General features: G+C 54.6%; 4 protein-coding genes across 4 annotated transcripts; 2 read left to right on the plus strand and 2 right to left on the minus strand.

Moving 5' to 3' along the window:
• Positions 1-977: 977 nt before the first annotated feature.
• On the minus strand, positions 978-2,042 carry BDP81DRAFT_462182 (uncharacterized protein; the record flags this gene model as incomplete). The annotated part of the gene is made up of 2 exons (XM_060593864.1): positions 978-1,597; positions 1,682-2,042. The coding sequence occupies 2 exons, from the start codon at positions 2,040-2,042 to the stop codon at positions 978-980; spliced, it is 981 nt and encodes a 326-aa protein (XP_060443732.1).
• Positions 2,043-4,806: 2,764 nt separating this feature from the next.
• Positions 4,807-6,109, plus strand: BDP81DRAFT_322688 (translocation protein Sec62-domain-containing protein; the record flags this gene model as incomplete). Its single annotated transcript, XM_060584719.1, has 3 exons — positions 4,807-5,227; positions 5,289-5,845; positions 5,903-6,109. The coding sequence occupies 3 exons, from the start codon at positions 4,807-4,809 to the stop codon at positions 6,107-6,109; spliced, it is 1,185 nt and encodes a 394-aa protein (XP_060443733.1).
• A 139-nt stretch (positions 6,110-6,248) lies between these two features.
• BDP81DRAFT_430847 (ribonuclease T2 family protein) lies at positions 6,249-7,689 on the minus strand. Its single transcript, XM_060590645.1, has 4 exons — positions 7,515-7,689; positions 7,373-7,455; positions 7,027-7,301; positions 6,249-6,964 (listed from the first exon to the last, which is right to left on the minus strand). The coding sequence occupies exons 1-4, from the start codon at positions 7,615-7,617 to the stop codon at positions 6,454-6,456; spliced, it is 972 nt and encodes a 323-aa protein (XP_060443734.1). The 5' UTR covers positions 7,618-7,689; the 3' UTR covers positions 6,249-6,453.
• Positions 7,690-9,052: 1,363 nt separating this feature from the next.
• BDP81DRAFT_430850 (uncharacterized protein) lies at positions 9,053-11,069 on the plus strand. Its single transcript, XM_060590646.1, has 4 exons — positions 9,053-9,099; positions 9,204-9,338; positions 9,388-10,280; positions 10,337-11,069. Exons 2-4 carry the CDS (start codon positions 9,232-9,234, stop codon positions 10,648-10,650), a joined length of 1,314 nt encoding a protein of 437 aa, XP_060443735.1. The 5' UTR covers positions 9,053-9,099; positions 9,204-9,231; the 3' UTR covers positions 10,651-11,069.
• The last annotated feature ends 2,595 nt before the right edge of the window (positions 11,070-13,664 follow it).

The raw sequence follows: 13,664 nt of genomic DNA on the forward strand, positions 1-13,664 counted from the left end.
GCTGCCTCAAAAAAGTGTCCTGGTAGACGTCTAAAACGGAGGAGCTCCAACGCAGCTGGGGTTTTACCGGGGTTACATGCAAGAGGAAGGCGTGGTGACTTCGGCAGTGGGCATTCCCGGATCGAACGACCCCATGTCGGAAGTTACCATCGCAAACATCATTCGTCTATTTCCTGCTTGGTGGCTTTTTGCTGACTTTTACCGTTTCTGAATGTCCCGAATATGTGATCATTACGTGATGAACGTGCCAAGCTCGCGAATACGTATTTCGGCGATGTCCATCAGTAATACCCACCTCAAGCAGCGCAGGTCTCGTTCAGACTGTTGCATTTCTATTGGAAGAATCTTGGCATATACATTAAAGTTGAGAAAACGGGACGATTTACTCCGGATGGATGTTGCAGAACACTGGGCTGCAGGCTCGAATGCTGTTGCATGGCGAGTTCAGATGATACTTCGTTGGAGCATCCGAGAATAAAGAGAGGCCTGGCACTATGCCATATGCACAGAGCTTCAGTCCCGCGCACTTACAAGGACGACTTTGAAATAGCTACTCTTAAGTATTCGGTATTTGCGACCAAAACTTTTGGTCGTATGTGGCTTGTTTGATCGCCTCAGCTGAAGCTACTCTCTTGAACACTGAAAAAGTGCGCATGTAGCTTGAACCACCGCAATGTAATCCAGAGTAGCATCTCACGGAAGGTAGACTTTAGGGATCGTACTTTGACACCATCAAAAACCGTTTCGTCATTCCAATAATTCCCCGAGCCCTGCCCGATCCTATGCTACCGTACCTCAAGCGCCACTGGCATCATTAGATTTCCAAACAAACAAAACCGCCGCCACCCCGTCTAATCCATAATATATACAACATGGTATCTTTGTTCTTTCCCGAATAACCGTTGGTATCATGCAAGAAGACAAAAAAAAAAAGAGGTGAAACCCAAAAACACCACCGCTCCACCCATTCAAAAGACTCAAAAGACCGCCGCGAAGCCGGTCCTTCTAGGACCACCGGCATCTTTTTTCTTCCCAAAGGTGGTAACGCGCTCCAGAGGCAGCTGGTCCTCCGCTCTGGTGGCGAGAGTGCTGCCTGGCGACCACGTCGTCGGGACCGTCTGGCCTCCGTCGTCCGACTCCCACGTCGACACAGTCGACACCGTGTCCACGCTCGTGCGCCTGTCCCGCGGCGCATGGACACATTGGTAGAAGCCCTCGCGGCCCTTGACGGGGCGGGGAAAATTAGTGATGGAATCGTGGCTGATGCTTCGTCCGTGGTGGTGCGGCTCTGCTGCACCACTACCGCCGGGGAAAAGCCAGCTGGAGACGCGGGAGAATGATTTCTTCTTGCGTAATGGGGGCCTCAGAACGAGGGGCAGTGGAGGGGGCGGCGGGGGCCGGCTGCTTTCCCTGCCGCGGCTCGGGGGTGGGGTGATGAAGGCGGCCGAGGCGTCGGCGAAGGCCATGCCGCGGTGGGGAATGTGCACTGGCGGCCGGGGTGGTGCCGTGTGAGGGCGCTCGGCCCCGGGGTTAAGGCGCTCGGCAAAGGAGGGTGCGGATGGCGGGAGGGCGGGGACCGTGGGGATGGGTTCCACGTCTAAATCTTTCTTTGTCAGTTACATGCACACGTGAGAAAGAAAGAAAAAAAAGTGCTAAATTTGGTGTTTTCGTCTGAGCTTACCGTGCGCTGTCAGTGCCATCGAATGAGCAGTCGAAGGCCGGCTGCTGGCGTAGATGCTCTGACGCTCCATGACTAGCTCGATTTCGCGCTGGAGCTTGTCGACCTCCATCATGGCGCCGGCAATTCGCTCCTTCATCCTCTCTGCGCTCGCGCTGGATGACGTCTGAGACCGGGCCCTCGACTTTGGCGGAATCTTTGGCGGCGAATCGCTGGCTGAGGTAGCGAGGGTAGATGGCGACGCCGACATCTTCCGGGGCAGGTGGAACGACATTGGGGAATAGTTGGGCTCATGCGAAGGTCCGAATACATCGTCGTCGGGATTCGGCCGGACCTGAGCGGCAGGCCGCGGCGGCGTAATCATGTCGAAGTGCGGCAGGATCGGCGAGAGCTCCCTCTTGTGCACATATATGCTGAGTTCCAGCGGCCTGAATGAGGAAGGGCGAGGTCGCGGCATGGGACGCGGTGGTGGGGTCCGGCCGACGTGCTGAAGGTTCGAATACTGGGGAAACTGAAAGGACTCTGAATGCAGATGGCGGAAGTTGCTGGGGGCTGATATTTGTAGTCGGCGCGATGAGGAGTCTGAGCGAGATCGCTTTCTCACAGAGAACCGCTCCCGGAGCGATGCGAAACTTCTCTTCACTCCTTTCGACTTCCCCTGCGGCCGAGGACGAGGTCCGGCTGACTTTTGCATTGTCCCAGCAAAGGGCGGCGGCATGGGCACGGGCTGGTTGCGGGTTACGGTGGGTGACAGTTTCTCAGAAATGTCAAAGGTGTCTAAGCGGGTTGGTGTTAGCCTCCGGTAGTTGATATGTTTGTGTTGTTTACCGGACCCAAGAGCACACTCACTTTGACGCGGCTTCTCTTCTACGGAGTCAGAAAATGGAGCGCAGCAGTTGGTGAGGGGCGAAAGCCATGTCGCATAGGCGTCTGCAAGTATGCAACTCAGACCCTTCATAATACCTGCTTTACAGATAGCTTCATGCCGGACATTTGCTGGAGACGGGGGGGGGGGTAAAAAAAATCAAAAACGAAAGACGGCCAGCGATTTGACAGAACGAGAGAAGGGGAAGATGCAAAGAGGGCGGCAAAGCACAGGAATCAAGAGCGAGCGAGCGATCCGATTGAGTTATAATAGATGGGTACACGGGATTAGTCGTGGAAGGCGAACAGGTACGAACAGGTAGTAGGCAATGTCAAAGGAATCCACTTGGGTGTGGCCGACTATTCTCTCTTTGCAGTCACGCAGTCGAGGCATTTTGAATCCCAATTCCCACTTTGGGCAAGAGATTCGAACAAGTGCTTTGGTTCATAGGCCCAGCTGAGAAGAAGATGGAGGGACATGGGCCTAGCAGTTGTCGGCGAGGTGTGCAGTCAAGATGCAGACGGACCGTTCTGATAGGCCGGGGTTGCAGAACGGGCCAGACACGGCCGGCCAACCGGCGCTTAGGAAGCTGGGGTGTTGTCGGATTCGGATGGCTGGCGGCACACCACCATCCTGCACCAGATTGCAGGGCTCCACCAGTCGTGTAAGATGAAGACGATGGCTCAGCGAGTCGATGTCTCACCTCTGCCTTGCTCTGGTTACTGGACTGCCCAGCTTGACCAGCAGTTGCTTGCCACAAGTGCCCCTCCAGAAGGGGGGGAGGCAAGGAGGGTCTCGTGCCAGTCATGAACTGTCATCCTGCGATACATCATACCTTACCCGTCACCGCCCCTTGTCATCTCTTGGAGCGCCGGGCCCACAAACCCTTTGTCGAAAATTATTGACAAACAGGGCAACGGGCTGAAGCCTGAAAGTGAAGGGCAATTCGACGTCGTGTGTGCGTGTTTCCAGTCGGGCAATTAATAAGGCTTCTGTGACCAATCACTGGGCGATGGCTGACTGTCTATCCAGACGGAAACAAATAAACCTAGTCACTAAGTGACATGTTCCAACGTGAACGGACGGGAAGCAATGAGAAATCATTGTGACATGCAAGGCACCGCGGGTGGCAGGGGGTGAGGGAACGCGGGAAGCCTATGTGCGGATTGGGGATGCGCTGTGCCGTCACAACTCCCATCGTCGCTCAGCATGTCTCCGGTTATTGCAGGACGCCATCGCCGTTGAGTGGTCGTACGGGGAGGGCGAAGTCGATGGGCTGGCCGACGGATGGCGACTGTGGATAATATGTAGGTAAACAGAGAGGGTGTTGTTGTACTCGGTGCTGTCCCGCTCCGCTTTGCATTTGCCTCTCTTCGATTTTCCTTGGATCTAATAAAAGCCACTCGGGCAATCAGCGTCACTTGACGACTGTTGCGATGTTGCTGACTGTGGTGGTTGCAAAACCCAGCCGGATCATGAGAAAAGAAGTCTCCGGCCTCTGATGACTCGAGTCTAGCAAGATAGTGTCGGGGAACCGTTGCTGAGAACTGTGGGCGGAGTCCCTCGTCATCGTTTGGTCTGAAGAAAACCGGTGGACGAGAGACTTTGGCAGACTTTCTCGTGTTACTCTAGCGCAAACAGAATGTCTCGGGCGAGCCGCCACAGTGGGAGGAGGAAAAGAGGAGTTTCGGTAAGTGTCTTCGCTGACATAAGATCGCTGACATAAGAGTAGGTGGAGAAGGAAGTCCTCTTCAGGTTCCTCCAGCTGATAAATCACGTGATGCTACAGATGACCAGCGTGACCGTTTGAACTTGGAGTGGAGACACATTTGAGTTTGGGTGTGGTCCAAGCGTTTGTCTTCTGGGCTGATGAGCTTATCGATAACGGGTGTCGGAGAAAGAGGATGCCGAACTTCACTCAATGGAATTCGATGGATCCAATGGGTGGAGGGGACGGACCTTGACCCCTGCACGGATTTTTGGACCAGAAGTGAACACCTGGCTTGCTTGCTGGTCACTTTTGTTCAAAGACCCAGCCCACGACCACAGCTCCCAAGGCCAAACTCACGCTCATCCAACAAAACCTGATCCAGCAGTCAGGCTTCCCAATTGTCGCCGGACTCCTCCAATCCCGCCGACAACCTTGGCAGAGAGAACTCAGAGTTCTTCCTCGCGTCTTTCCCAAACACTGGTTGCCTTCGAGCACTAGCCCACATTCAAGATGTCGATGCCAATGCCCGGCGGCCCCATGGGCCCTATGCAGATGGGCCCCAACGGGCAGCCCATGCCTTCGCCTGATCAGATCGCGGCCATGCGCAGACAAATAGAGGCCGATGCCCAAAAGGCCGGCATGACTGTCCCGGATTTCCTCAACCACCTCCGACAGCAGGCTATGCAGCAGCAACGGATGGCGATGCAGCAGCAGCAACAGCAACAACAACAACAGCAGGGCGGCGAGGGTGGAGAGGGCGGTCATGATCACGATCACGATCATGACCACGAGGGTCATCAGCACCCTCACCCCCACCAGCACCAGCAACAGCAGCCCCAACAAGGCCAGCCTCAGCCTATTCGGCCTGGTCCGCCGAACCCTGTTGCGCTTGCGCTGGCCAGCTTTCTGCGCGCCCAGGACTTGAAGCCCCGTACCTGTATTCTCAATGGCGAGCGCAAAGATATGTTCAAGGGTAAGTACTAAGCAATTTTACCTTGTAAAATCCGAGTCAATTCTGACGTTCTGGGCTATAGTCAAGCGTGCGCTCCGTGCTCTCCAGTCCCCCGCCTACGAGAAGGCACGTAAGAAGAACCCCGAGCTGCCCGAGATCACCGATCGCGCGTCTCTCGAGAACACCTTTAAGCTTCTTCCCATGTCGATGCTTGCCCTGCGCGTCACCAAGACCGACCCCCACGAAGGCCACGACCACGGCCCGAAGAAGACGAAGCGCATCAAGGGTCTCTGGACCGTCCGTATCGAGCCTCAGCAAGAGGCCAAGGAGGAGATGTACTACGCGTGGTTCTGGGAGGGTAGCCAGGTTAAGCGCAAGCTGTACTCGATCCTCGCCCTCGTGCTCATCTTCATCGTCGTCTGCTACCCTCTCTGGCCCCTCAAGCTTCGTCTCGGCGTTTACTACCTCAGTTGGGGATTCTTGGGCTTGCTCGGCCTGTTCTTCCTCATGGCCATCTTCCGTGTCATTCTCTTCTGCATCACCTACTTTGTCGCATCTCCCGGTCTCTGGTTGTTCCCCAATCTTTGGGAGGACGTCTCCTTCATGGACAGCTTCAAGCCCGTCTGGGCTTGGCACGATGTAAGTTATACTGCCCCTTGTGTTCGACGTGATTGGACAAAAACTGACAAACGACAGACTGCTCCCAAGAAGGGCAAGAAGAAGAAGGCCGCCTCATCTGGTGGCGCCTCGAGTGCCGGTGGTACTTTCGCCGCATCCACTGGCCAGCCTCTCCCCGCTTCCGCGACCACAACAGCAACGGAGACGCAGATTGCATCGCAGCCCGCGCAACGCCCCGGCTATGTCGCGCCAGCTGTGGAGGAGCTTGGCGATGATGAGGAGTAGATGCATTTTCGAGGTGGGCACATTCGCATCAAATTGGCGTTGGGGCTTTTTCATTGGCTGAAGGAAGGACTGTACGAGTAGAATACCCATCGTCCAAACTAGTTGACGTGTGGGTTTGGGAAGGATAGAGGCGATCTCGGTACATAGCATTTTGGTCACTTCGACTCTCCTAGGGTACTAAATGGACTAAATCAGGTTGCATCGGTTCTTGATAGTTGTGAAATGTGATGGATCGCGCCCCGTACGCATCTTTAGCAGAACATTTGTAGCGTAGCAGGGAATTACTCATTACTAGTATGCTTATATGCTTTCTACATGCTCAACAGTCAACACCACGGGATCCTTTACTGGACCGAACCCTCAGAGCGCTCGTAGTACCAAACAGCACCAGGCGTAGTCGCACAGTTCGTCACGCGCCCGCCATTGGCATCAGCAGCCACAGGCACAGCATCCCCGCGCTGGGGCTTGCCGTGGACGTGGAAGTAGTACCAGGCCTCGGTGAGCTGGGTGTACCCGTTGTCCAACGAGCCCTTGCCGGCCTCGGTGGCGTTGTACCGGGGTCCGTAGCAGCCCAGGTAGGGGACGGCGCCGTGGCCCTCCTTGAGGGCGGCCTGGAGGTCCGAGAGGGAGTAGGCGGTGGTGTTGGAGGGGGTGATGGCCTTGGCGGCGAGCCACTTCCAGGTCGGGGTCTCTTGGTAGTAGTGGACGGCGGTCTCGAGGAAGTCGACGACTTCTTCGTGTTCTTGGTACTTGGGGCCGTAGCATTCTACGTCAAAGGTGCTGAAGCAGGTTGCGTGCTTGGAGAATTCGTGGGCCCAGAGGACCCAGTTGGGGGTGTACTGGGCGATCCAGAACCTGAGTTACAAATATAAGATTGTGTCTTATTTGAAAGGTAAAATGGACGGATCGGGCCTTACTTCTTCATGTACTCGAGAAGATCAAACCTCTCAAAGGGCTTGACAAACTCATCCAGGGAGGCGCCGGTCCAAGCCGGGACCGGAGTGCCGTCCGCCTTTCCGGTGGTGGTGTTGGGGGAAGGGGCCGGGTCATACTGACGGCTGAGGTCGCAGTACTGGGTGTACGACCCGTTGCAGAAGTCGGGCCACAGGCCGTGGATGCCCCACGCGTCAGCCGGCAGCTTCTGGCCCTCGGCCTCGAGACCGGTGTGGGTGTTCCAGAACTGCGTCGCGAGCTATTGTCCACCACAAAAAGTTCACAGTCAGTTTTACAACTTCTTTTGAATAGGAAGAAAGGGTGAACAACTGTCAGGCCACCAAAAGTCTCAACGCAGCAGCTGTCGACCTTGTCAGGGTTTGCGCCGCAAGAGCATGACAGAACGGGTTCGACTGTGAGGCGTGGAGCGTCAGTTGTGTCCTAGATTCTCAAGACGTCACCGAGGTCTCACCGAGAGCGCAGGTGTGGTTGGCGGTGGTCAGGCCCGGGTAAAGGCCGGCAGCGGCCGTGCGCAACAGGCCAGCGACGGCAAGAAGTCCAATTGTTCGAGACATGTTTACGAGTTGACGGATTGTACAATTCTCTCTCACAAAAGTTGGCGGAGACCAGGGGCAGGGGACAACAACGACGCAACGACACAAACGAATAGGGTCAACTTGCGCAGGTTCGCGACACTTTATATTCACCGTCTCCTCTCTATCTATCTTTCCAACTGGGGCTGTATGACAGAAAAAAAAAAAGGTTCCAATCTCCACACGGGAAGCGATGTTGGAAATGCTCTTGACTTGAAAAGGAAGCTGGCCAACAGTCAACAGTGCTTGTCAGGTCTTGTCAGCCGTCGTTGCCGTCGGCGGACCAGGGCCCATTTGTGGGGGGTAGCACTCCCACCTGCTCGAGATACGGGACGTGAGAGGTCAATTGGGTGCGCGCGGGGCGATAGTCGGGATAGTGGTTTGCAGTAGCGCCAATGCGATTTGACAAGGCGTTGTCGACTGTCGCGGTGTGTCTGTCTATTTAGCAAGGGGAATTGGTCCGCGATGGGAACTTTCTTGGGAAGTGTGGCCGTTGACTACGGCGAGCTCCGAGGATAAGGGTGTTGATAAAGTCCAACATGCCTGCTTGCCTGCCAACCTTACCTTGCGAAGCCGAGTGCCTGGGACGCGATGCATTTGCACTTTCCGTTCAGGTCCTGATGGACGGTCGACCTCGCTTAACCATGGCCATGGGACCAGGGCAAGAGCGGAGGACTGCGAAGATGGGGATCCTTGATGGAAGCGACTGGCAGGAGGTGATAGAACTTTGAGGAACCTTAACAGAAACCTTGAAAAGCATACTCTGTTGGTAGGAAGGTCTTCACAGAGAGAGTGGCGGTGCACCTTGACGGCCACTGTGGCGTAAGCTCTTTCCAGGTCCTCAATTTTTGGCAGGCGTGGCAGGAAGGGAGGGATCCATCATCCGGGGAACACGTGAACAATGGGCCTGAGGAAGCTCCCGCACAGGCCGTCTCCAGTCACGGGGAGCCACAGAAGGTGCTGTCGTTTCACACCTTACCTTCCCGCTTCATTCTCAAGGTTGAGTGTGTCTGGCAAGAACGTCCCAGGGAGCAAATTTTCAACTACACGCTTCTTCTTCATCCTTTGGATGGCACCAAACTTACCATCTCATTGTTGCACATCTTCTCCCGTTGTCTGCATTGTATTCGACTCACTTTTCCGTCTCGATTACCCGCGATTGTAAGACCACAATTCGATCGCCTGTACTGCGTCAAACCACCTCGTTCATCAAGCTCCGCAATTTATCTCATCATATCCGCCGACATCTGGACACCATTGTAAGCTGCTTTCTGTAACTCATGTTCCTGGACTCGGAAAATTTTGTTTCCTTGTGTGTGCTGCTGAATACACCCCGATTGGCATCAGACAGGCACCACAGCTTGGCTCATGCCGTGATTCACTCATACAGCCTCAGTCTCATGCCGGCCATTCACCCCCGCGGACGACGACATCGTTGAAAATCACTCTTCCTCTCATTACCTGGTCACTCATCTCCCTACTCCCTTTCATGCACTTGTGTTTGACGACATTCAGGAGTGGCTGTTCACGAATCGGAGATTTTCTTCAGGTCGACTAACACCATCTAGGTCGATCCACATCACCGTACAGGCCAGGATGTCAACCGATACGCCGGTCGCCGCCTCAAATGGCATCCCCGAAGTTGCCACCCCGGAGGCAAAGCAAGAGCCAACGGAGGAGCAGGAGATGCCGTTTTCATGGCTGTAGGTGATGGCATTGATGTCACAAGTACATGAATCTAACAGCTCCCAGTCAGCCACACCCAATCTTCGTCATCGTCCTCGTCGGAGCCGAACAGAAGCCCTTTGGCCTCCAAAAGGACTTCTTGTGTGCCAAATCAAAATACTACCACGAGTACTTCAAAGGACAGAAGAAATCCTCCGATACCATCGAGCATCTGGTGAAGCTCCCCCAGTACACTCCCGAAGTCTTCGGCCTGGCTCAGCTCTTTCTCTTCACTGGAGAAGTCTCAGAGGATGTCGAGACGTTTCCGTCGTATGAGGCACTCATTGGTGTGTGGAAGCTGGGTCACGAATTGGGTATAGATGGTCTCTGTGATACGAGTCTTGACGCAATGAAAGAGTGCAGACGTCTCACTGAGAACATCCCCGCCACTCCCCTTCTTGTCCGGGTTTGGAAAGACACCCCTGAGGGCTCAACCATTCGGAAGCTCCTCCTCTCGTGGACGGCAGAGTATATGCGTTCATCCGACATGAGAGCCGACTTCGCCAAATCTCTCCCTCAGGAGGTTCTGAGCGAGCTAGTTGTGACTATGAGTTCACTCGAGAACCTGCCTACGCCGCCTGCAGCACCGGCCGACACTGCCTCCGCCGAGCCTACTCCTAGAAAGATTGTGCACTATCTGGAGGAGGACAGTGACGAAGAACAAGGACATATGTCCAAGAAGAACCGGCGGGCCTCTGCGCCGTTACCCGCTTCTCAAAACAGAGACAAGGCGTTTTCCCGCGCGCCACCTCCCCCGGTCCGCAAGGCCGCGGCTGTAGCGGCTGCAGCCGCGGCACCCCGTCAAAAGCCCGTTATCCAGAAACGACGCAGCATTGTTTCGGCACCAAGCGACGAGATCACGACCGAGAAGAAGGTCGAGTTCTGTTCCGATCTGCTTGACAGAATGCTATCAGGACCTGGTATGTTATGCCTTGCCGAATCATTCCATGTAGTCACGCAAACTGACCCATCACAGGCTTTTGGACGAGACTCGTTGGCCCATTCAAGGAACCTGTCGATCCTAATGAGGATGGCGTGCCCGATTACCTTTTGAAGGTGAAGAAACCCATGGACTTGAACACAGTCAAGTTCAAGATGTCGCAACACCAGTACCAGACAGAGGATGAGTTTGCCGCCGACGTGCGCCAAATTTTCGAAAACTGCTACACGTACTGGAAAAAGGGCGATCCCATGTGGGTGGCGTGTGAGAAGTTCCAGCGCACATTTGAGGACAAGTATGCCCAAATGCACAAGAACATCTCCAAAATGCTGCGCGAGCCCGTGGACTAGACTGCCGCCCCGCGACATGATTCTCCGGCTGATGGTGCGAATCATGCATGATGTGGATTGGGGCTTCACGTGTATGATATTTCGTGAGAGGGCGGACGACAGTTGTCTTATCCTTGGGGCGCGCTCTTAATCTTGATGGGGGAGCGCGATAAGGGCATGCTATATAATGTGTATCGTTAGGGACAGGGTGCAGGGGATTTGTGAGGAGGAGTAAATTGCTTTCGAGGAGGATAATACCCAGACTGGCCTCGAGCAGCGCAAGACAGACCTACCTAGTTATGCTATATCACATGTATTCGTACTCAACCTAAGGTAGGCTAGCGACATTATACGGATGCAAAGCTGAAAGCTTGTCGCCCTGTTCATCTCACGTGTCCACGTGCCAACGCGGCAGCAATCTTGTCGTCTGTGTCATTCGTGTCAACTTGTCAAGTACCGAAAGAGTTAACACGTGCCCTAGTGTCATGAGAGTTGGGCACTGACAATGGCGGGATTATTTTGATTAGATCCCAACAAATCGTTGGGGCACAATAGTTAAGTCCCAGCCAGTCCAATACTCATTCCATGAAACCACTACTCTGGCCATTGATGAGGTATTTTGTGGTCCCAGAAAAGGAGACGTCGTTTCCTCTCCCTCCCGCCGGCGCGGCTGAGGCTCTTGTGAGAAAAGAAGACGACATACGCATGCGCATACCTTACCGGCAGGCTGGGCTGGGCTGGGCTGGGCAGCGGGCGACCTCTCAGCTAACCCTTAACCTCCTGATGCATCGGACCGAATATCCACGGCGCCGGCACCTGGATTCGCGTGGGGAAGGGGACGTTAGTCTCGGCGTTACCTTTACGTCAGGTGAGGCTAGTCTCGGTCTCTGTTTCTCTATGAGGTCCATCTGTATGGTTGTTTGGTCTGCGCGCGAGTCGAGTCAAGGAATCCAAATCATTTTGGGGGGTTATCATTATGGGGCTCTTTCTTGTTAGTGAGATAGCTTGGGTGGATTAATGGACTGGAACGTCGAGTCTAGGCCACTGAATTACGGTCTACGGGTTTTACCCCAGTTCCACCACACCTCGCCACTTTTTTGGGGTCCCTTTTTTTTTTTTTCGTTCTCCAGACTCCAGATTCTGCGTCGGCCCTTTCTGCAGTCTGGAGGAGTCTGGAGTACTCCGTAGGCGCGTTCTCTGGAGAAACTGGAATACTGGAGTTCCTGGAAACCCCATGATCGGCAGACGTCAGGCAAGGAGAAGAATGCCCATCATCCCCGCGCTGTCAAATGTCTCTTTAGCGGGGAGGACCAATTCGAGGCCCATTGTCAATTCGTCACATGATGAATCGCGTCATTGAATTTTCTCTCTCTCTCTCTCTGTCTCTCCATCTTTTTGAGAAGTTGGAACTTGGGAGGACTGCTTCGGTGGAGCGGTCCCCATCGCCAAGAGCTGTTTTGATAAAGAAATCCTCACCAACTCGGTGTTACAGAGAAGATCTGATAGGCACTAATGTGATATGCACAAAACATCGCACGACCTCGGAGAGATGACCGGCAGGGCCCTGTTAAAGCCTCATGCCTCGCAACCTCCCTCCAACGAGACGTATCTTACAGGATTCGGCCGAGTCTCTGCCATTCCCAACGCTTTCATGACATTTCGTGTGTAACTAACTGTATTACCCTCAAAATCTTCTCAATAACGCCATCATCCCACCGCAAGCGAAAGAAAACACCAAGAAAAAGCCTCAACAGTCATACATGATACATGATACATGATACATGCCCGTTAACCTCCAACCCAAAAAGAAGCCCACTCGCGGGGCAACCCAATAATTCCAGAACTCCAGTCGTAAAATAGACTAGACCGTCTCTTCTTTTTTTTCTCCTTCCGCGAGAGATAGTACCCGTAGCGCCATGCTAGATCCGGACAGGGCGAGCCAATCGCTCCCCCGCGTCCTCGCTCCCCCAACCCCCAGTCCCCCGCGTCAACAGTCGAACCGTCGATATACTCGCTGAAAATCATCGCCCCGTCCTCGAGTCTTGGCCCGCCCCTCCACTCTGGCACTCTCTGACTGCGACGCGCGCGGAGAATGTCTCGTCCCCACGCGAGCTTATGTTTTTGGATGTCTCCCCCGCACCCCCGCACGCCAGCGCCAGTTTTTCCCCAAACCCCAAACTTGCTGTGGACTCTTGACCTCTGCGGGCGAAAAAGCTGGAACCTCTCGACCTCTTGACCATGGGGGGGACTCGAACTAGCGGCGTGGGCCGCCCACCTCCCGCGACGCTTCTTTTGTCAAGCTTCTGCGGCGTCTCTCGGCCTTTTTACCTTAGTGCCCCCTTGGCCGGTTTCCCATTCTGCGTGCTTGGCTGCCGCTGCCGCTGCCCAGGCCAAGATAAGGCACGTCTGTCTTACTAGTTTTTGTTTTGCTTGTTGGTCCTTGGAATACTCCGTAACTCGACAGAATACCTGCCTATACCCAAGTGCACCCGGGGGGTGTACCTCACGCCGTGGGTACGAAGCCCGGAAAGAAGCGCGAAGCTGATTCTGCTTGGCCATGGGAGAGAGAGAGAGAGAGAGAGAGAGAGGGTTGCGGACTCTTCTTCTCCCGCCTCAGTCCGCTACCACCAACCGCTCCCGCTACCGCTACGGTATGTCTGCCCCGGGTGATCAACATCGTGGCCTCGCATCTTGAAGGCCGTCAAGAAAACGACTAGAGAGCTTTGTAGGTTGTCAGTTTTGTCTCTAGGGGGGAGGCTGGAGCACTCGAGGGTTCGTGCACTCCGAGTTCCTTTAGTTGAGTTGATGATCACTTGCGTGCTCTTGCTTTAGCTAGGCCCGTCCGGCCACCAAATCGATGGCAGCGGCTGCGAGCTAGCTACAGAAGCTACAGAGACTATTACCGAGTTGATCGATGAAGCTTGTTCTGGTGTTTGAGCGAGATATGTGCCGTGTCAGGGTGGGTGGTGTGGATCTTCCCTTTTCTCCCTCCCTCCCTCCCTCACCCCCCTTCTCGCATGCCGTGAAGGTTATCA

This window comes from Colletotrichum phormii (assembly GCF_030913505.1).
Source record: "Colletotrichum phormii strain CBS 102054 chromosome Unknown BDP81scaffold_13, whole genome shotgun sequence".
Lineage (NCBI taxonomy): Eukaryota > Fungi > Ascomycota > Sordariomycetes > Glomerellales > Glomerellaceae > Colletotrichum > Colletotrichum phormii.